Source organism: Cyanistes caeruleus, chromosome 3 (assembly GCF_971803275.1).
Source record: "Cyanistes caeruleus chromosome 3, bCyaCae1.hap1.1, whole genome shotgun sequence".
NCBI lineage: Eukaryota > Metazoa > Chordata > Aves > Passeriformes > Paridae > Cyanistes > Cyanistes caeruleus.
In genome coordinates this window covers 93130768-93153400 of record NC_141703.1, presented here as the reverse complement: position 1 = coordinate 93153400, position 22633 = coordinate 93130768, and the positions used below count along the sequence as shown (strand labels likewise).

General features: G+C 47.9%; 1 protein-coding gene across 2 annotated transcripts; it reads right to left on the bottom strand.

The window, feature by feature from the left end:
* Positions 1-8137: 8137 nt before the first annotated feature.
* On the bottom strand, positions 8138-22292 carry DRD3 (dopamine receptor D3). Of its 2 annotated transcripts, XM_086882916.1 has the most exons (7): positions 22174-22292; positions 19587-19878; positions 14527-14639; positions 13170-13312; positions 11934-12130; positions 10726-11068; positions 8138-9884 (listed from the first exon to the last, which is right to left on the bottom strand). In XM_086882916.1, exons 2-7 carry the CDS (start codon positions 19866-19868, stop codon positions 9688-9690), a joined length of 1275 nt encoding a protein of 424 aa, XP_086739042.1. In that variant the 5' UTR covers positions 19869-19878; positions 22174-22292; the 3' UTR covers positions 8138-9687. The 2 variants fall into 2 exon arrangements, with proteins under 2 accessions (XP_086739042.1, XP_086739043.1); XM_086882917.1 differs by lacking the exon at positions 11934-12130.
* Positions 22293-22633: the final 341 nt, after the last annotated feature.

Here is a 22633-nt window from a genome sequence, read left to right as displayed (position 1 = left end):
CACTGGCTCCTCAATGTGTGACAGAGGTGTTGTACCAGAGAGTTTGAACTCAAGGTGTCTCCTGAAAGCTTGACCTTGCAGCCTGATGGAAGACATTGTCTACATTGGAGTAGGATTCTGTCATGGAGCAGGTTTCTGAGTAATTTGCTTCAAAAGAATGTCGTAATAGCCTTGGAAGTGTTGAAGACAGCTGCCTGTTCCTCTCCTCATAAGAACTCTACCACCTTAATTAAGCTTGAAAAAATGCTACACTTAATGGCCTTAAAGCCATTAAGGATTAATCTGTAGTTTGCTCTTCACAATTTCTGCAATGCTTTAAGATTTTAATACCTCCCATCAGAATGGCTTTGCCATAGAGTACAAGAGGTTTTTAGTTTCCTTGTCTCTTTGTGCAACTACACAAGGTTGTCATAGTCCTTTTTACCATTCCAGTCTTATTCACTGTTTCACCAACTACACTTCTGTTCCACAGGACCCTAAAGAAATGGTGCAAATACTGCTCTAGTGTTGTCTTCAAAAAGATTAGAGAGTATGATTCAGCCACTGAAACGACATAAAATACAGAATTATTGTCCTCCAAGTAGTACTTTGTGGTTGTTAAAATTGATGCGGCACTGGGAAACTTGGAGATGGTGTCCTGGGTATAGAGGATGAGGTAGAAGATCAGCTAACTTAAAGGGCAGGAATTCTAAAGGAACAAAAATGGTTTATGCTTCTTTCAAGAGGAATGCAGTGGTAGTGCATGGGACCTTGCAATGCTCCTTTCTGCAGTGCCTGTTTCTACAATGTTGCAAGTGCCCGTACAAAAGCTTTTGGGAGGGGACAGGTTTTGAAACTTGTCATTCACTGACGCTCCTTTATCCACATACTGAATCACCAAAGTGCCTGAGTCAGCCCAGCGCTGGGGCACCGTGAAACTTGTGTCCAACAGGTCAGCCAGGGATGCTCTGTGATGACACAGAGGACAAGGGGTGCTGGTGCTTGTGTCCTCCTCACATTTCCTGCATGCTTCTTAGCTTGGGGACCTTACTGCTAGTTTTGGAAGTGCCATTTTTATACCTTTTGGGGGCTACTTGTGATCAGTCAGTCTCCCCATCCTGCCCCACCTCTGTGAACCATTTGGATTTATTAATTTTTCTTTATCTCCCAGCCTGGATGTCCTCAAGAGATAAACGTAGCTGTATTGGCATCTTAGTGGCCTGCTAGGCTAAGTGCCAATAACATGCTATTCTCAATAACCCTTCTCTTATTCTGGCTTTCCAGTCCTTCTGTACTGCTGTGAGGTATTTTTTCCAGTCCTACCCATTAGGCTTTCCTGTTACACTTCTCTGCTTAGCTTTTATGTGTGTGCACATGTGTACCATGGCTGCACAAAGTAAACCATTTTATACTGGGCAGAGTTTGACCAGTTACATCATTCAGTATCTAATAAACACAGTTACAAACATCACTAACCCTGAAACCATCGTAATGTGTTGTATAAATACAACTTCTCAACATGTCAGTCCTCTTAGTTCACACTGTAAAAAATCAGCAACATTTTTCATGCTAACTTAGAAAGGTTTTTATTTCCAGGCAGAGATCTAATTTCTTTCAAAAACAGAATTCTCGCCCTAATATGGGGATGAAAACTGCATGAAGAAAGCTAAACTTTCCATGGAGAAGTGAAAATTGAAATTAATAAGGAGTGGAAAAATGTCTGTGCTAAATTAACTTTACTAAGCACAGAAGACTGCAAAAACATCCTTGACTGCCATCCATCCCCAAAGGGCAGAATATGAAAGAGCAGAGCAGAATACAAAAGAGATGGGATGTTACAAAAGCATTAGACCCTTGAATATCTTTTCCTTAGCAACTTTTAGTGTAATCTTCCCCTTAATAAAGAAAAACCTTTCACACTGATGAGAATTAGTGACAGGGCCTCGTGTTAAGTCCTGTGCCTTTCTGACCACTTCATCAGTATTCTGCACAGTAACTTCCTCCTTCCAGAGCTATTTTAATGTTGCAGACTCTTTAGCAGTTTCTAAGGTATGCTTTGAAAAGTATTAAGGAAAAATAACAAATTGGCTTATGACAAAAAAGTTTTCTCCTTTTCTTCAGGCTTGTAATTTCCCACCCCCCCTCCCTCTGTTTATCCACCCCAGCCTGGAGGGTGGATAAATCACTAGGACACAGTGTCCAAGACCCACACAGTGTATATCCAGCCTTGTCTGACAGTTTCTAGGTCTGCTCCTCTGTGGCTCTGCAGGATCACAGGACCTGCCCAAGACTGGAAATGTTCCAGCAGGGTGTTCAATTTATTTCCACATCTCTAAGGTCCAGAGGTTTTCAGATTATGGGATTTTATGCATAGAAAAATTAGTTCCAGGTGTGTTTCAGAAGTGCTTTTAAGCATTGAGTAGCTCTTTTTTTTTTTTTTATCCCAAACCCTGTTGGTTTTTGATTCATAACCTGAGGTGGCAGACAAAGGGTTCAACAAAACGTTTAAACCTTTCTCAGTAATTTCAGAGCTGTTTCCTCTGTGATGTGGAAGGCATACATGAAATAGATGATGGTGCAGGCCATCATCATTATTTGTAGTACTCTGGAGTGATCTGCATAATTCACTAGGGACCTCATCTCTCTTCTGGTAGTGCAGGTCTCCTTCAGACTATCAAAGATGTTCAAGCACATGTTACCATCCTTTCTTATGCACATTCTATAGGCATGACAGGACTTTTCAGGCAGAAAGAGAATGGATTTTAAGCCTTTTGAGAAGTTGGATCTAGGCTGGCAAAGTTGGTGCTGGCACAAAAATGATGCAGCAAAATGTTCTTGCTTCCCTGTTGATGTTGCCAATGTGAACGGCGTCTGTCAGAAAGTACACAGTCTCCTCTCTGGGAACATACTGACTTGGAAAAGCAACACCTTTCCTGCCTCACAATGAGGTGATGATGGACTGCCTGGTTAAACCTACATTTGTTGTCTGTATGTTTTAATTACATTGGTCAGGTGAAGGTGCAGCACAGTGGAATGCTCCGTCATGCTTCTGACACAGCTCCTCCAGCTCCTGGCCTTGCTTACTCCCCATCATTACAAGATCTTTGGAGAAAGCCTGCTCTGTTCACAGCTATTTGTGTGTCTGAATATCCTGCAGAGCTCTTTGGGAAGCAGTTTTGGATGAGAAGGGGTTATGTGGTTAACCAGGATTATTTCAAACTTCTGAAGCCTGAAAATCTGAATCTGTTTCGTGAGGACCAAAGGTAAAGTAATTATAAATAAAGGCATTTGGATCTGCCAGACAGCTCAGGATTAACCAGCTTTCTGTCTTCTCTATCCTCCTGCTACTGTGTAAAATACAGTAAAGTACGTTTTCTGGCTCAAGGGAGTGGCCAATGCACCGGGAAAGGCAATGGCAGTGGTTCATGCCAGAGGCTCTGCAGCACAAGGTGTATCTTACTACCTGTACCTGCAGAGTCTGATCTGCAGGGTGCTGATCATGAAAAGACCTAAAAACCATGGCCCTTATATGTAATTGCCCAGCACAGACTTAGACAAAGAAAGGAGTTGTTCCAAATGTTCCAACTTGGCCAGAGTACCTGGAGCCATTCCTGTGTTCCGTGTGTGACACCTTGTGCTCTTGAGCTGGCTGCCTTTCCGAGATGGTGGATGTGTTGCAACACATGACACGAAGGTGCTTTGTAGCAATGCTTTGTGCTCACTGCTCTCTCCTTACACAGGGAAACATCTGGTTTGCCTTTTGATGAGGTAATCAGGGGAGGTATTGATGCAGCCAGCATCTTGCTGGAAGTCAACTAAGTCTACAAATCTGTCTTGAGTTTTTGTATACTGCCCTTCCTAGGCCAGAATGGAACCAAAGTATGGTTCAAAGTACTACAAAGTACAAAGAACTACAAAGTAATGTCAACTTCAGTGGTACTATGTGCTGAAAAACAGCTGAAGAAGCCAGCCCTTAGGAAAGCCAGTGCTTTCCTCAGACAAAGCTGAGGGAACCAGGATGAGAAAGAACAGACTGGCAGGCAGCCAAAGCCTTTAAAGAGATGCAGCCTCTTCAAGAAAGGGAACAGGAGATGGAGAGTCTGGGAGGAAGGAACATCAGAAAACAGGATAATAAGGATTTGGCAAGGCCAGCAAAAAAGAGTGGGAGCTGTGCAGTATGTCCATGGGTAGCACTGCCAACATAAAGAAGATGTTGCAGAAGCCCCTGGCACGTGCCTTTTTCCATTCCTTGTTCTGCATGAATCTTGAGGAGGAAGAAGCGCTCTGTTGTGGTTCAGGGAATTCAGCAGTGGCTGCAAAAAAAGGCAAAAGGCCACAGAGTAATGCTGGTAGCCTTCAGAGCTGAGGCTGATGGGGGTACTTAGTGCTGGACTCAAGCCTGGTACCTTGCCCACACTCTTGCCTCCCCCACTGCCCACAGCCAGTGCCATCACAAATATTCAAGGCAGTCCTGTAGCATCAACCATCTGCTCACATGCCTTGACCTGACCACCACAGAAAGACAGAAGTGCTGCTGCCTCTCAGCTGAGGCAAGGTGAGCAGTCCACCTGTACCACAGCCTTTCTGCTGTGACAGAGAAAGAAATGTGATTCCCTCAGTATTTGTGCTTCTGTCCAGTGAAAAGTGGTCTTTATTTGGGCTGTTCAATTTGCCATCCTCACAGCTGTGTGGTAAAACTTATTAAAACTGACAAGAGTCCCTAGGGCAGCAAGGCAGAAAGGTCTTCCCCACATCACCAAAGATACAAAGCTTAAATCATTATACTGAAATTAATTTTTAATTATGTTCGTTTTCTTCTTTGGCCCCAGGGGTTTTCTTCGCCTCACATTTCCAGAGGCATTCAGGGGTGAGATGAGACCACTGTCTGTCAGGAAGAGATTTGCTTCCAGAATCACAAAGGAAGCTCAGGAGATTTCCTGGCCTGGGCCTGGGAGAAAATGTATCCCTGTTGTAGAAAGGTGTGGTTGGCATCAGAGCTGGTGGGCCCCATGTCTGATACTTGAGGCAGTAAGGAACCAAGGAAAGGTGGCATGAGTGATGCCAGGAAGGCTTAACAAGAAAGGTCACTGCTAATTGACTAACTGGGGAGTAACAGACAATAACTGGATCAGTGGCTTTTGAGATTGAAAGGCAGCATTGGTCTGGGATGCATCTTCTACATTCATGTCATTCAGCAAGAGGTACGTAGCAGCTGATGCTGACTTTGAAGGAGTACAGTTTTGAATCCCTCTCACCTTGAAATTCCTACAGTCTTGTGACCCTTCCTTTGCTCATAAGGCAGCAGGTCAGGTGGCAAAACACTGCCAGGAGATGACATTGTTATGTTACTGCTAATTCATTATTACCATTAGATAAGGAAAAACTCACTTCAATGGCTCATTCAAAGGCTCATGCAGATTTGGGATACTTGCATTGGTCAGAGAAAGAAATGATGAGCCCATTCTTGTCAGATGTGACACCTCACAGCCAGGTGTGTTTGCAGGCTGAAGGCTGCCAGGGTCTGTCACTTTGTGAGCAAACCATCACACACTTAGCTGAAACTAATCAGATTGCTACCTGTGTCCTCTGGGTTGTCCACAATTCCTATTTGTAGTTTTCTGAGTGTTACCATATCAGCAGCCTGCAGGCTGTTGATCCTTCCTTGAAATACTGGCATTGATTAGACATTCTTCACAAAAAATCACATCAGGAACAGCAATAAGCTGCAGCCAAGCTCTGTCCTCCAGGGGAGCTGCCATCCTGAGCAGGTTGTGCTGGCCCCAGCTAGGAACAGAGAACCCCCTGTCACTCCAATCCCCCTCAGAGAGGGAGACTGCAGGAGTATTCCATCCTCTTCCAAAGGGGGAAGCTCCCTGTGCTTAGCCCCACAGTGGGGTCCAGCTGAACTCAGCTGAGTGTCTGGCCAGTCCCTCAGGATGGTTACCTGGGGAAGTGATGTTTTTCTGCAAGGCTTTGCTTCGTCCTTGTAGTTTGTAAATGCAGATTTTAATATCTGGCTGCAGCTGGGATTGTTAAAACAACGTGTCCTATAGCTGCTGCAAGGCACCTGCAGAATATTCACTGAGCAGTGTCACCTGCAGAGCGTTGGTCTGTGATGGCAGGTGAAACCCATCTCCTCCATAACTTCCTTGCCTTTCCAGAATTCAGCTTTTTTCTCATGGAAGATTGTTTTATCTTCTGCCCCACAGACCTTTGTGCTCTTCTGCTTAAAGATTATTGCATGATCTGGCGCCTGTTGTGCCTGCTGCTGCCTCTGACAAGGTAGAGTGTTCTTATGGTTTCTTTTTTTCTATTTTACAGTGTAAAACTCAAAATAAGAGATTTTGGTTTCAGCTCTGGATGGCTTCTGCTCAGTACCTGATACCATTTAGGATTTTAGTAACTTGGGTAACCTGTGTTTTCCTTCCCAGACCTGAAGTTTAACACATACAACATGTGGCACATCTGTCACAGATGGGGAGCCCCAGGTACACTTGGAATAGCAAACTGTGGGATGTGTGGGCTCAGTGGCTCATTCATCTGGGTTCCTGCAGCTGAGCCTATGGCTCTGTGAGCTGGGAGATGGTGGATGCAGGGGATAAATGGTGCTTTCAGTCCATTTCTCAGGTGTGCTGTAAATGTGTCTAGACAGGCAGTACTTGGATGGCTGCCTTGTACTTCAGGGGGGGAACTGATCTTCCCAATGCGTGTTGTCAGCTCTCCTTCATCTCCAAAAGGTCTTAACACTCCTCAGCTACGGTAGAGCGGCGTCCTGGCTGCCCTCTCCCCTCATTTACAAACATCTTCCAGCACAGGGGACCTGAGGTGTCCCATTCCAGCTGCCTGCTGGGGCAGGGTGCAGGTGAGCACAGACTGCAGGGCCCCGTGCTGCACCTGCACACCCACCCAGCCCTGTGGCTGTCCCCGAGCTCCCTTCTCCTCTCTGCACGAGGGGAGGCTTCTGCATTACCCAAAGGCTCTTCTAATGTGAATATCAGCATGTAAATGAATCCTCACAGAATGCACAGTGTCACAGCTCACCTCTCCCAGCCTGTTGTGGAGTCAGGGAAAACAAAACACCAAGGAGGAAAATGTAGAAAATTAAGGTTAGTAGGAGATATTGAGCAGTTGGAAAAGGGGAATGCAGATTATTCTGCTGTAAATAATGAGTGGGGGTGTGTCCTGGGGGGCCCTCAGCAATCTCTCTGGCTTGCTGGAGAGGGTGGAGGGGCATCACCTGCTTGCACCTTTGATTGCTTCTGTCCCTTGGCATTTCCTATGGGGTCACCTATGTTTGTATTAACAGAGTAAAACTGGGCATGGTGCTCAAGCAGCACTTGAAGGAGGGGGAGACAGAGATTGTTTTTGTTCAGAGTTGAGATTTTGTAATTCTGTGAGGGTTTGTGGTTTTGGTATTTTTTGGGTTTTTTTGTTGTTTTTTTTTTTTTTTTTTGTCCCTAATCAGTTCTGTGATCTGTTAGTTCAGATCTCAGTAAAGAAAGGACCATATGTTTAGATGTTTAGATACATAATTTTCCCCATCCCTTATAGATGTGTGGACACCAAAATGCTGCTTAGTCTTCTGCCACACCTCCTGTTCTTACCTCTATCCTGAATCATCTTGGGAATCACTCCTTTAAGAACCAGTTCAGATTCAAGTAGGATCAAACTGACCCCTGAGAGATGCTAGGCCAGGTCTTGAAAAGAACCTACTCATCCTTTAAAAGATCTTTCTTTTCAGTTCCTCCTTTCTGACAATTGTTATACAAAAGCAACTGGACTGGTGGTGTCTGTTATGAAGCATCTTAATGAGAGTTCCTTGAGTGGCAATCTGTTCACAGGTTGGTTCACTCGATCCATACCTCCCCATCCTGTGTGCTGAGTGCCTCCCATGCTATCCAGTATCTTTGGGCAGATGGAGTAACACTACTGCATGTCTGCCTGGCATAGATGGGAAACTAATTGAGCATATTTCCAGAATTCATCTGCTGGAAGTGCTTACAGCAGCCTTTGATTTCTTTCCCAGTTGCAAGTAATAATAAAGAGTTCTTGTGGGTGTTCAGGTGGATGATAATTTTTTACAGGGGAAGTGTTAAGAGGGCTACAGGTGACAAAAGACTTATGGAAGGAGGCACATTCACCACAAAGATACCAAAACTTCCAATTACACTTGTGTTTTATTGGTTTAAGGCAGTTACAATGCAGTATGGAGGGCACCTGCCCAGGCAAATGACACATGCTCTCCACAAGATCCTCCTCCCAAAACCCAGACAAACCAAAGCAGCATCTAGAGCTCTACTGTGGGCTCTGGAGACAGAGGACAACGATTTTGGTTTCATATTAGGAAAGAAAGGAAGCTCTTTCCAGATGGAGAAGCTGTGGCATGGACACAGGCAGGAGCAGCACACAGAGTTATGCCCAAAGCTATCAAACGAGCGTGGCTGACAGCACAGCTAAGCCAAGTCCTGGGAGTGAGAGCTGAAGCCTCTGATCCAGTACAGCAAGGGGGCAAAATGAGAGAACCATGTTGAGGCTCTCTGGCCATGCCAGGTTTGTCTATATGAGGGGAAGAGCATTACAGTGCCCTGACACGAGACCAGCTTAGGGTACATCGGGACTGGTGTGGTTTTTTCATCCAGGAACTACTGGAGATGGCTTTGCTGGGAAAGGAGACCGTGGCAGGGCTGTTATTTGGCCAGCTCCTGGATGCTGGGATACACAGATGCCATATATGATGACAGGAGTATTGGCATGGGGAGTCAGGGAGAGTCCTGGGGCTGATCCCAAGGCAAATGTCCCTTCTTACTGGGAGGAATGTTATGAAACAGCTCTCCCCCAGGTATGGGCTGTAACCAGAGTTATTGCAGCAGCCAGGTGGTACAAACCCTAAATCTAGCAGTGCTGCTGTCAGGTGAGGAGCACAGGTGAAGACTGGTTCCAATAAGATCGTGAACAAGTTTTGAGATGGTGCATGCAACCAGCTGACAAAAGAGGTTCGACTCTATGGCAGCTATCAAGAGCCTGGTTGCCTAAGTGGCCCCAGGAGCTCATTGGGGTGTGTGGTAGTTAAGTAGTGCCCAATCTATCACTGGTCCTTGGGTCAGGAGGAGAGGGGACCCTGGGGTAGTGTTGCACTTCTCATGTGAGCTGACCTACCAGAGGCAGGGCAGCCTCCTCTCTACCTTGCAAGGAACAGTAAAATAGAAGCTGGCAGCACAAGGGAAGATTTCATTTCCAACTAGGGCAATTTTCTCTAGAAACTTAGACTGACCCAGTTTTACCAGCAAACCTTTTGATGGAAAAAACAGGAAAGCTCCTTTTCTAAGTTCCCTAGTCCAATTTTTAGTCTTGACTCCTGACTGAAGAGATCAGGATCTTTATCAAAGAGGTCAAGTTCTGTCCTCTTACTAGGACTGCTGTGCATGAGCTGGGTGCCTTTTGTACGGTGCCTTTTGTACGCTCAGGTTCCAGCTGTGGGAGGGCAAATGCATTTCCAGCATGTAGGCAGCTGAGATGAGGGATGCCAGCTGCGTTTGGGTCGCATGTGCCCTGCAAACCTGTCAGCTCCCAGGAGTGATGCTCTGCGGCGGATGATCTGCTGCTCACCCGGGGCTGTGCCCAGCGCTGAGGGACTCACTGGCTTGTCCCTGTCTTTTCCTCCTCCCAGGGGGCTGCTGCAGACCTGTGCAGCCCGGTGTGGCCCCACAGTCAGCAGCAGAGGATCTTGAGGAAGGCTTTGCGGAAGTCAGTGTTGAAAGTTGTGTAGATGATGGGGTTGAGGGCGCTGTTGACGTATCCGAGCCAGGTGCTGGCACTGTAAAGCCCCGGAGGCACGTGGCAGGATGGGCAGTGGGCGTTGAGGATGTGAATCAAGAAGAAGGGCAGCCAGCAGACTATGAATGTCCCTGGGTTTAGAGAGAAGCAGAAAACAATCTGCAAGTTTCAAGCAGCAACTATTTGGAAAGGAGCCTGCACTGGTGGCCTCTCCCTCCACCCCCTCGTTATTTCCATGATGTTCCTGTATTTCACAAACAAAACAAAAGGCCACGTTCATTCCTAACACAGAGGGATTTGGCAAAATCTCAGACTACTTGGGACCAGCTTTGTGAATGGATAAGGCTTCAGAAGTGGCCTGATGACAGACAAAAGCAAGTGGCCACAACTTTGAGGGAAAGCTTCATCCAGAAAGCTGGCTTTAATCAGTCAGGATGAGGGTTGCTGTTATTTCTGTGCTACTACTGAGTTAATGGGGGGGAACAGTGAACCTGGTGACCACAGCAGGTGACAGGGACACCTGGCTTCTCTACCCAGCTGTATCATCTGGTTCCTCTGCGGCTCCTTGCCTCAGTTTCCCCTTCTGTAATCAGATCTAAGAGCTTCTGCATGTATGGAAACTAAAGATTGCTCCAGCCTTGCAATAGTAAAACAAAGGAAAAGGAAAAGCAAAGGTATTGGCTGTTGCTCCCTCTGGTAGGGCTTGTTGGCCACTGATTTTAAACACAAGGGTAACAAAACACAGTATATAGAACACTAACATACGTGGCTCTCAACATTTGGAAGCATTATTCTAGATCCCTAAATGTCCTACTACTGTCTCTCCTGAGGTTGTGAAGCCATAACAGCTGAAGCCAAGGCCCAGCTTGCATTTTTTAAAAAAAATCTCAATACTGTATGAGGCGATTCTGTGTTCCTGGAAGTCCCAAATCATCACCCCTTGCACCCACAGGCAGAATTGCTCTCACTCACCCAGGACAATTGCCAGCATCTGTGTAGCCTTCCTCTCCCGCAGCTGGATCAGTCGGGGCTGCTGCTGTGCCAGCCTCAAGCTGCTGATGGTTCCACCATTGCTGAGCCTCCGAACCTCCACTGCTGGCTTCGTGCTCCTCCTCCCTTCCCACCTGCTGTTTTGGGTAGTCTCTGGTGCCTTGGTGAGGGATGCCTCGTGGCAGAAGCTTCGGTAGCGCTGCAGGCTGAAGACAGTCAGCAACCTCCTTTTTGTAGACATCTCCTGGCCTGTGCATTTGAGCGAGAGACAGGGGGAAAACGTGCCTTGGCATCTGTTTGGCAAAGCTCTCCTCTCCATGTGTTCCTGCAAAAGAGGATGCCACAGAGGAACTGGAAACCATCCAAACTGCTCACTGGGCCAGAGGATCATGAAGGAAGTTGGAGATATCCTCAGCCTCACTTGCCTCTTACATTGCACCACGTCCTCTGGGCTGACCCGGGGGTGAAGCAGCAGTTGACAGCTCTTTGCCTCCATCCCACCAAGGAGAAGCATGAGAACAGTAAGAGCAGAACTACCTGCTCTGCTAACCTCTCACCTGTGTTTTTGTGTTGGCCCTGCTCCCCTCAGCATCCCCACCCTTTTAATGTAGCCTCGCTGTGCAAAAATGGGTGAAAAGAGTGGATATGCATGACCAGGTAATTCCTTTCAAGCTGTTGTGTTGGTTCCCATGGTTGCAGATATTTCATCTAGAAAGGTCAGTGGAACAAATGCTGCATGCACCATGAGTATTTTGACCTCTTAAGACTGTCAGATGAAGAGGGTTTTGTATTTTAATAACAGAGGTTAAAGCCTGTGAAGCCCTGAGAATGAAGCTTCATAGAGCAAAAATCAATAAATGAAGACATTAAAATCAATAAATGAAGAAATTACTCAGACTTATGCATGGCTGAGAAAACCCTGCTCTGAGGAAATACTGAAGTAGGCTGTGCTCTTATCTACCTGCCACTTCTAGAGGGCAGAGATACACAGGGAACATCATTCTAGAGGTCTGAAAAGGATTTAACTGCAGCTTCTGTGCCTCAAATATCATGGTGCATGAGCGAGGGATGGGATGAAAACATGTCATGTCCTTCCTTATGCTTTCTGGTTTGTGTTTTAACCCTTTGAGGAGAGGAGATGATGCATTCCTGTCCTTTTTGACAGCTCCTACTGGGTTTGTGTGGCTTACTTGGTGTGCATAACACGGTTTGGTGCTGGCGCTCTGGCTGCCCTGCCGGGTGAGGGTTCGCTTCTTTTGCCTCTGTCTGAGCACGAGGTAAATCCGGACATAGAGCAGCAGGGTCACCATGAAGGGGAGGTAGAAGGACACCAAAGAGGAGTAGATGACGAAACTAGGGTTGGATATGGAACAGACACTGGGATCCCCTGGGGAGGAGAAGAGAGAGAGGAGTAGCTGAGCTGATTCAGTTTAGTACAAGGAGGCTCTGATGTGTTGGCAAAGTGAGACAAAAGGTGGTTGGGGGCAAAAGCAGTCTAAGGAGTGCAGATTATACTCTGGCTTACCCCATAACCTAAGTGATGCTTAAAATGAACTCAACACAGGGCCATCTAGCATTAGCCAGCATCATCTGCCTGCTTTTCTGGCCAACAGCTCTGTTCTCTCGTGTCTATTCCCATCCTTTCTCCCATTCCTTTGACAGCCTCTGAGCTGTCTAGATGCAGAGTGTGCATTCACCCCTATCTGTCTGAACCAGGCAGAGGGGGGCAGCAGAATTTCCCACTCCCATCCCTTTCCTGCCTCAAGCACTGCAGAGGGTGGAGGGGGAGCAGAGGCTTCTGCCTATGACTCAGTGGGAAGGAAGGCTCCCTTGCTCCTCTGCCTCCAGGGACACTGTGTTACCCTAGCTGAGGAACAGGAAAAAGACCAACCTGCTTCCAAGGTGGAGGCTAAATTCCCTGCCCTCCTCAAGGGATTAGTTAAGGAAGCAGACAGCCAGTGGGATAGGAAGGAGGTTTCTAACAAGCAACGCTAATATGCAATCCTTGCTGTTTAGAAATGTGCTCTGTATCAGTCAAAACTGTGCTTCTGAACCTGTTGATATCAGCAAGACACCATTAAGTCTGGTGTGTGTGTGCTCTATGTGCTGTACATTTTGCTCTGTGTGCTCACAGTGATTGTTTGATGGGAATCTGAAGACCTGGACACCTTGATGGGCATTGATCTGGCAGTAGAGCAGGCGGGTTTGCCCTTTAGAGCAACAGTCAGTGTCTGCCTGAGCAAATGGCAAGTTTATAGATAAGAGCACATGGGGATTTTTCTCTCCCTTCATAGTGTGCTTTCAAGTTCCTTAGAATTTCCTGTAACTTGGCAAATCTTCAGGACCCATGTTAAATGAGCTGGCCATACACAGGGCAGCTCCACTGCCAACCCCTCCTGCGTGCTACTGTTCAGGGAATCACCTACCTGTAGTATTGAAGCCAAAGAGCAGAGGGCATGACACTGCAAAGGCCAGCATCCAGACTATCACAATCATGAGGGAGACCCTCCTGCAGGAGCTCTGCCCAGTGCTGTACTGGTACTGAACTGGTTTCACCACTGCGGTGTATCTGCAGAGCAAACCAGCCCCGGGAAGAGGAGACGGAGGCAGGAGGGAGGGAAAGGAGCAGGTTTTCAAGAGGAGCAGTGAAAGCAGCACAGGGAACATGATGGTGAATGTGGTGAAGAAATAGAAGAGGAAATTAAAGAAAATAAGATGATGGGATCAGCGATTTGTAGAAATGGTAAGTGGGGCATGGAGGGGCAGAAGAGAGGAAATCACAGTTAGTTGGCAGCAGTGCAGAGAAACGCTCAGCAGAACTCACAGCATGTGAAGCTACAGGGTTTGGGCTACCAGATGGATCAAGAAACCCCAGGAAATCCCTAACCCTCAAGCCCCTAAAGCTATATGGGCACTGCTGTGCAAGAGCACTCCCTGGAGTAAACACAAACTACTGAACTCTGTCTCAGCTGCCTGGTCTGGTGCTAGCCTGACAGACAGAGGGTTGCCAAGGGGCAGGTGTCAAGGACCTTCAGCTGCTGGGGTGCCCCAGGAGATGCAGCTCAGCAGGGCAAGGATTTGGAAGGCACAGGAGTCTCATCTTTAGGAGAGCCTGGGGGCTGCTCCTTGCAGACAGAGCCAAACTGAAATGGGGATACAGATTCCCATGGAGGAACACCGGACCAACGCAGCATTGAGAGCTGTCTTGCATTATTATCCTTGAACTACACTTCACAAAGGTACAGCGCGCAGTATTTTTCCCTTCTCCCACTCCTTGGTCCCAGTAGGATCACATGTGCCAAGGTCTTGGCTCCCAGCCCTCAGCATTGCTTAAAATAGGCTCAGTTTTAAAATGCAGAGAACCAAAGCAAAGCTCAATATTACACAGCAATAATCTTCATCTCTCCCTGTGTATATGCCAGGATTTGGTTTAATAAAGCTTCACGAGTGAGATCTCCAGTAGGAGAAACCCTCTTTGGCACTCGGTGGGAGCTGGATCACCAATTGTGGTTCCTGCCTTTAAAAAGCTCGAGGATGTGGTTAACCATCTACTGGGATGTTTTATTGCTTGTGTCTCCCTGCCCTCCAGTGCAGACCTCTTCTTGCACAGCGTGAGCAGAGCCACGCTGACAGCAGCAGTGGCAGGGACAGACCTCCAGGGGTTTGCTGTTCTGAAGACACCGATGCTGCCTGTGCTCACCCCACTTCTTTTTCCCTGCTCCACTGGGGCACAGGGCTGGCCCCCATACCCAGACCGTCGCCCTGGATGCTGTTGTGTCTCACCTGTCAATGCTGATGGCACAGAGGTTCAGAATGCTGGCTGTGCACATCATCACATCCATGGTGACAAAGATATCGCAACAGATACGGCTGAACGTCCAGACCCCTCCGGTCACCTGCACCAGCAACACAAAACTGTCAGCCTTGCTCTGCACCAGGTCCTGGCAAGTTATGTGTAAGGAGCTGCTCTCCTCCAAGTATCTCAGCAGCTGGAGGAGTTCATGTCCACAGTGATGGGCAGAGGGAAACTGAGGCACCTGTGCTGAGTGCAAGATAACGCAGCAGTAGGTCGTGGAGAAGGAGCCTCACTTTCATTTCAATCCTTTATTTGCTCTCACAAAAGGAGGCAGGGAGAAGAAATAGCAGCTATCTCTCCTCTCAAGGCCTAGCATGATAAATTGATTTAAGTTTGATATCACTGTATTTATCCTCTGATTAATGATTATCTGAGAAAATCTAAGGGCTGTAAATCTTTCTCAGCTTAGCTGCCAGAGTGCTCTTACAGGCAGCGAGCTGGAAAAGTGCTGCAAGTTTTTGCATTTATGTATGAAACTGAGATCTGAGACTAAGGCTTCTCAAAAACCTCATTTGACTTCTTATCTCAGTTACAGATTTTGATTATTAGATCTGAGTGAGAACTCACAGGCTATTCAGATAAAGGGGCTTGAGTTGCTACCAAGCTGTTCTGCTTGTTTTGAATTTTTCATCTGAAGTGTGTGGTTGTGAAAGCTCAGCCACAGGCAGTCTTAGCTTTGGAGAAAAGTGGGTTTTGGAGCAGCCACCAAGTTCTTGACAAGGATCTTTTGGATTGACAAGCATGCTCCAAACACTGTGTGGCCCTGCTTGCCTTGGGGTTGGGATGACAGCCTGATTCTGAGGGAGGTGTCTGCCTCCTTTCCCATTGCTCGTAGGAGATGGAGGGCAGGCTGCCTCCTTCTTCAACTGCAAACAAACCCAGTGCAGTGCTGGATGGGGGAGTAGGAGAGAAAAAAGGGGGAAAGTCCATGCTTGGGAGGGAGCCTGGATTTTAGCCTTCAGCCCTGTAGATCCTGCTGTTTCAGCTGGATCCTGGGAAGCTGTCAGAAACTGCCACTACTTCCTGGTCTCTCTGCTTACATTTAGACAACATCTGGTTTTGAGGCATCAGTAGAGGAAAAACATTGATAAACAGGAGTGAGTCGAGTGGAGAGCCACCAGAACAATCCTGTGAGGACCAGCTAAGGGAGCAGGACTTTTTCAGTCTGGAAAAAAGATGGATTTGAGGGGTGGGAGAATAACAGCCCTCTAGTGCCTAGTGGGAGGTTATTGAAAAGGTTGAAGGCAAGTGTTAAGAAGATGGACCCAGGTTTCTCACAGCAGTGGTGCGGTGGGAGGACAAGAAGCAACAGGAATGAGCTGGAAGAAAGGTACAAACTGGTTATGAAGGTTATTTTTCTGACTACAGGGACAGTGGAGCCAGTTGCTTGGTAAGTCTGTGCAGGATCTATCCTTGGAGTTTTTCAAAATCCATTCAAAAATGCCCACCCCAGCCCATACTGGAGAGGGTGCCACAAGTAAGCTTGGCTTCTCAGGCAGTGGCTCAACCCTGTGAGTGTTGGTGCCTAGGAAGGATGCAGCCCCCTGCATCCTAAATACAAAATGCACTCTGTGAGAATTGTTTAAGAAATAATCCTGAGAAATTTAAATGGTTTTCATAGTGGCAGCATTCCCACACATGGGCACTGAAACTTGCTGAGGTGAGCTGTGTCTTTAGGGTGTTCTCTGCTGGACCCAGCTGCTACATTTCAGAAATCAGGTATTGAATGAGGCAGTCTTCCATTAGACCCTCTGACCCTAAATTAATTCAGAGGAGGGAAATGGGAATTAGCTTGCAGAATGCAGAAGGGAACTGTGCTTTCTTCTCCAGTTCTCTTGATAATGATAGCGCTCCATTGTTTTCTTATAAAGAAGTATGTAAAGGGAAAAAAGAAGTCAAAACCATTGAGCTTTTCTGCACAGTTAGATAAACTACAAGACATGCAAACTGAAGGCTGTCCATCTGAGATTAGGGACCTTAATAGGTAGGTTCAGCTTCCAGAGAGACACTACACTGGTTTTACTTTAGTTTCATAGTTTGAGATCTGCTTGACCACCTCAAGATATATTAAAAAAAAAAAAAAAAAAAAAGTTGGAAGCCTTAGCAGTGGGACCCAGTAAGGGATGTGTCTGCAGTTTGAGGCAAAAGGCAATGCAGTTTCTGTGTGAGCTGTGGAGTCTAAAGAATATTTCACCAAGCCAGAGGCAGATGTTCACATGAAAGGCAGCTGCTGCTAACCCAGCAGATGAACAAGCACTTAACTGAGGGAGTTAAATTACTTTACTGAGGTCCTGAACACACTGAAATGCTGAGCTCAAGAATGTGAACCATAAAAACTGAAGAAGGTGCTGGTAGGGAAAGCTCAGAAGTGAGCCCTCTCAGGATGATGCTATCAGATCACACTACCTGCATACTGGACTGTAGCTGGTGTAAGAGGATACTTGACAGATCAAAATGTTTGGGCTTAAAACCCATTCTCACTTGACACTTTTAAATTGGAGAGTAGCTCTGCTGGAGTTGCTGAAGTAGTTAATATTTACCTGTGGGGTATACAAACCCAGAATTTATTCCATAATTTAACAGTGAAGAAAAGCCTTTTTTTTATATGCCTCGTTCAGAATTTTAAAAATTTCTATTTCTGCTCTTCCTTTTATTGCTCTGTTCTAATCATCTTTGCTACAGCAGCTAGAACCTGCTAGTCTGCATTTCTGGTTTTCAAGTGCTAGCAGGGTACCTGTTCTTTATCCCTCTGGTGCTTTTTGTCCAGGAATCTCAAAGGATATCCCAGGTATTAATTGAATGAATCTTCACATCTGTCTGGGCGAGGTGGATGGTCAAACATTATTCTCTTACAGCTGATGAGAGCAACTGCAGAGAGATGAGCTATACAATCTCTCATTACCACTCGGTGATTATGCAGTAGAAGAGTGTCCAGGGTGAAATCCTGGCTCTATCAAACACAATGCTAAAGATCCCTATAGACTATTCAGGTCAGGTTTTCACCTAATCTTCCTTAACGACCAGTCTGCTTTATCTAAAAAATTGTGCTGTTATTATTTTTAACTTCCAAACTCTATAGGAAGCTTTCCAGTTTATGAATGCGCAATGATTATTTTTTTTTTAACTTATGCATCTCCACCACTCTCCTGAATTCTTAAAATAAGCAACAGAATCTCCACAATTCAGATAGGAATGGGGATGCCACACTGAGAAGCACATGGATAGGAAAGTAGGAAAACAAGTTGCATCAGGCCATGGTAGGCATGAAAGCCTGCATGAAAGTGCATCTGAGCAGGCTCCCTGAGGAGTTTTGTGTTTGAGAGCTGATGCTTGGGGCTGCTGCTGGCTCCTGCAGCTGTGAGATGGCTGCTCCTGGGTCTGTGTGGTGGCAGTGCAAAGAGCACTGGTGGTCAGGACTGCTGAGCTGCAGGAACTCAGCTCTGTCCTCCCTCTGACACCAGTCCAGTGCAGCTCCTGAGCTCACACAGCAGCTTAGGTCTCACTGCTCCCATGTGAGGGACAAGATGAGGAGACTCCCACACAGTCTCAGCAGATTAGACCTCAGTGAAAACCTTCTCCTGAAGCTTTCTTCCCCTCTGGAGGTAGAACTGGACATTGTGAGAAGACTGAGGAGGGTGTTCCCAGCCAAGCTGCCGCATGCCCTCCTCCAACTATGCAATGACTGCAAAGCATGATGTTTAATTCCCTCAAATTCCAGGGGGCAGGACACCCTGCTGCCACTGTCTTGGAAACCTTGGTGAGCTTCAGCAGCCATAGCACCAGCGATCAGTAAAGAAGAGGGCAGCAGTATTGGTGTGTCACACCTACATGGTGGCCCCCAGAAGATTGCTAGACACACTGCTGATTAGCACTTCTGTGCCAGAAACCTCCTTCCTTAAGTGGAGATGAGGATTTTGAGACTATAAAATGTTCCTGTTGCTGCTCTGTCACAGCCTTCCCAAAAGATTTCCCAGAAAGAGACAGTTCTTGTCTGCATGATTGATAAAATAACACATTTCATGGCCACTGATGACTCTAAAAATGAAGTGTAAAGCACAAACTTCACAAGCGGAATTTAAATTTGAGGCATTCATCCACCTTAAGCTTCTCCATAAATAAGGGCCAGTTCTGAAGTCTGGTTTGGCAAACCTTAAGTAGATGAATAGGTATTCTACACAGTTTTAGGGACTGAATGATTTTTTGGCAATTTCAAGGCTCATGGTGTATTGAAGCATGATGCCATTTCTGCTTCACTGATGGCCTCGCTGATCCATAAACAGCAGCAAATACTGAAAAAAACTTTGGGGCTTTTTGGACTGTTTTTTAAATCTCAGTCTTGCTGGAGTCTGACAGCCCAGTTCCATAGGAAGTGCTGTGCAATGCCAGGATTGGGAGTTCAGGTTTGGGATGTGTATGAGCTCTTTTCTCTGTTGTTTGGATGACTCTTGCATCAGCTGCTTTGATTATTCAAGTTCCACAGACAGAAATTAGTCTTGAATGGGTCTACAAACACAACTAGGAAATAGACCTACTGTTGTGCTCACAAATCATGACTAAGGCATTGCATGGGGCAGAGGCTGCTCTGCAGATGTGCCTCAGTCCCACCCTGTCCACAGCGAGGCTGAGTGCCAAGTATTTTCTAAAGCAAAGCATAATGTGATTTCATTAAGGATTGGAATGCACTTGAGCTGATAGACTATTCCAGTCCGAAATAAAGCTTGACTTTTAATATTTTTTAGTTGCAATCAAACTGAAGAGTCTAATTCTATCTTGCTGGGATGGCTTCCTCCCTGCCCCCCCCCCCCACTTATTCCTTTTTCATTTAATCATTCCATGCAGCACACCCAAGCAGTACACAGCCTGCAGGACAGCTCCAGGGCCGTTCCACACAGATCAGAATAAATGTTGCTACTGCCCTCATTAGGAACATGACCAAGCATGCAGTGATGTGGTGAAATTCTGCTAATCATTCCTGAGAGGTACTCACCTCCAGGTACACCATCCATGGCATCACCAAAGTAGCCACCAGCAGATCTGCCACTGCCAGGCTCACCACGAGGTAGTTGGTGGTGGTTTGCAAGGTGCGTTCCCTCAGCACAGCCAAGCAGACCAGCACATTCCCAAAGATGATGGCCAGAATCAAGATGCAGTAGCAGAGGGCGTAGTAGGCGTGTGAATGGGGCAGCTCAGGCTCTGTGGTGCTGTTTGCCCCACAGGGAACGGGGTCTGTTGTGTTAGGATGGCTGCTGGCTCTGGTGAAGAGAGCCATGGGGCTGCCACTGCAAAGAGAAAGAAACAGAGGAGTGAAAATCAAAGCTCTGCAATAACTGTGGAGAACAGTACCTCCTTTGGGTACTGGTATGTTTTTTATACTTTCCTTATGAATTCTCCCAATCAGAGAGGTCTTTTTTCTGCTCATATATGGGCAGAGCTTTGCTTAAATATTTGCTCGGCTTGTTCTGTTTTTCATTGAAACTAAACCAAGGGAATCAAGGAATGCAAGATTTCACCTCCTGTGTGCCTGTGGAAGGTGGATCTTAGCAACCAATACAGCAGTTTGGAAAGGGGAAAATGGTTTTGAGATGCACCAAAGTCACGCCACAGTACAAGTCAGCTCTGGAAAGAGTGCAGCCTCCAAGACAACAATTTGAAATGATGAGGAAGACCCAATGCAGTTACCCAAACACACTAGGGCTTGGCCAAAATTTGTAACTTTTATCTTTTCTTCTGGAAAGTATCCTCTTCCTTCTCTCATCAAGAAATGTCTTCAGTAACTTCACACACTCGAGTGCTTGGCAGCCTGGCAGAGCCTCTTGATCCCTGGCTGCCTGGCAGCAAGCACCACCTCCAGAATTCCTCCTTTCCTGCAGCATGTCCCAAGCCCTGCCTGCCTTGGTAAAGGGTTGACTGCTGGTGTGTTCCCATTCCATCCATACTGTGCTCTGTGTTTTCCATGCCTTGCCAGAAGATGTGCCTCCTGTGCTGGAAAGCAAACCAGCTTGATGTTTGGGATGAAACAATGGAAAGATGCTTGCAGGGTGCTCTGCATTTCTTTTTCTTACAATAGATTCAAGTCTGCTCTCAGTAACCTACCCTTCCTTGATTTAAGAGGAGGATTTTTTCCCACAAATATGAAAGCTGCTGTACCGAGGCTGTTCCATGACATTTAATGGCTTGTACCTTCTTATCCTTTGCTACTGCTCCTGTTGCTGAACTCATCATCAGGTATGACAGGTATGAAAAGCAAGGACAAAACACTGCAATGCCAGTGGTATAAATATTACTCTGTTTCACCTCACCCCTCGAACAGCAGCATCTGTGATGCACAGATGCTGCACAGCTATACTCCTGGAAGAGTAGCTGTGCAATAGGTAATAAATTGCTCCAGCCCCTTGGGATTTACTCATCCTTAAAACTGGCGCCACTCTCCTCTGATATTTTGTAGCTGGGAGAGGACAAGGGTTGAATGAGATGGAAACTGAACTTCCCCATGTCCTGTGAACACAGGTCCCTCAGAACAGGGGTGAAACAATCTCTTACAGCTTGTGCTTGTCTCCTCTAGCTTTCTTCTGCCTGACCATGACAAAGAAGTTAAGCTTTCCACTGGGTCATGAAGATCTCTTGTAGCATGAGTGCTACAAGTGCTGAGTCCAGGATTGTTCATAAAACAGTTGTGCTGCAGCCACCCAAAGACAGGATTCATTTCACTGTGTCCCTTGCATGGACACAGTTCCCAGTCTGGGAATTCTGTACTGTCTGGAGCCAGGAAAGGCTGGTTCTGTAGTGCTGGAAAAGGCAGCTGCCTAGCTGATAAGCAAGGCCAGAACAGGGAAATGAACAAAACATCACCCATAATATATATAACCAGAAGGCATAAGACATCCCAATACACCGCTCGGCTGTGGGTTTCCTGTCTTGTCTCCTGTTCCTTATATCCATGAGCACTACCTTCGACTCTCATCCCAAAGTCGGTCTTCCCTACCGAGATCCCTCCCAGCCCCGCCAGGTCCCTCATCCCCGGACTGTTCTCCATCCCCCTAGCCTCCCCTCCTTCCCAGCCCTGCTCACTCCGGCCGGGGCGCTGCCAATGCAGGCACGTACCAGCGTACCCGGACACCCTCACAGAGGGGTGGCAGGACACCCACCTGCTAACGGGGTGACAAAGTGCTATGGGGACAAGTGTCTCAGCCGCGGGGAAGAGCGGAGGGAGGGGGAAAGGGCGGGGGGAAGGACGCTCCTCCCGTGGGTCTCCGTTTAGGATGGGTCGGGGCGCCTGTCCCGGCCCGCACGGCAGGTCCAGCTGCGGGGAAGGGTTGGGGTTCCGAGCGCAGGGTCCCGGCGTGGCGGCGGCTTTGGGCTCGTCTCCAGCTGCGGCCGCCGCTCCGCTCCGCTCGGCTCGGCTCCCGAGGGGATCCCGAGGGATCCGCGCCGCTCCCCGCGCTGCCCCGGCCCGGCTGCCGTGTGCCCCGGCCCGGCCGAGGGGACACCGGGCACGGAGGGAGGCGGGGGGCTGCGGGAGCAGGGACTGCCGGCAGCGGGCGGGAGGGGAGCGGGAGGCAGCAGTCAGGACTTACCCCCGGCCCGTCGGGCCGTGCCGCCGCCGAGCACAGCTCGGTCCCGCTCCTGGTCCCCGGTCCCGCTGCCTCCCGGCCCGACCCGCTCCCTCCTGCCGCCGTGCCCGGCGCGGAGCCGCGGGGCGGGACCGGGCTGGCCACCTCCTCCCGCCCGCCCCCTGCCCCGGGACCCCGCCGTGCCCGGAGCGGGGCGGCCGGGCCGGGCTGCGCTCCCCCTGCCCTCCCCAGGGCCTCCAGAGGTTGTCCTTCTCCTCAAGGGACGCAGCCGGGGGCGGCTGGGCGGAATTTGGAGCCGGGGTCCGCAGCAAGGGCGTGCTTTGCTGAGGGATGGACCTGCTCCTGTCGGGAGGCGACAGGGAGCCCGGGAATCCAGGGGAGCTGGGAGCCCGGGAATCCAGGGGAGCTGGGAGCCCGGGGAGCCCGGGGAGCTGGGAGCCCGGGAATCCAGGGGAGCTGGGAG

Excerpts from the sequence above, each read along its gene's own strand:
- DRD3 (XM_086882916.1), bottom strand. The coding sequence starts at position 19,868 with ATGGCTCTCTTCACCAGAGCCAGCAGCCATCCTAACACAACAGACCCC. Across the intron at positions 12,131-13,169 it reads CTTTGGCTTCAATACTACAG|GGGATCCCAGTGTCTGTTCC; the intron begins GTAGGTGATTCC and ends TCTCCTCCCCAG. Across the intron at positions 9,885-10,725 it reads GATGCTGGCAATTGTCCTGG|GGACATTCATAGTCTGCTGG; the intron begins GTGAGTGAGAGC and ends CTCTAAACCCAG.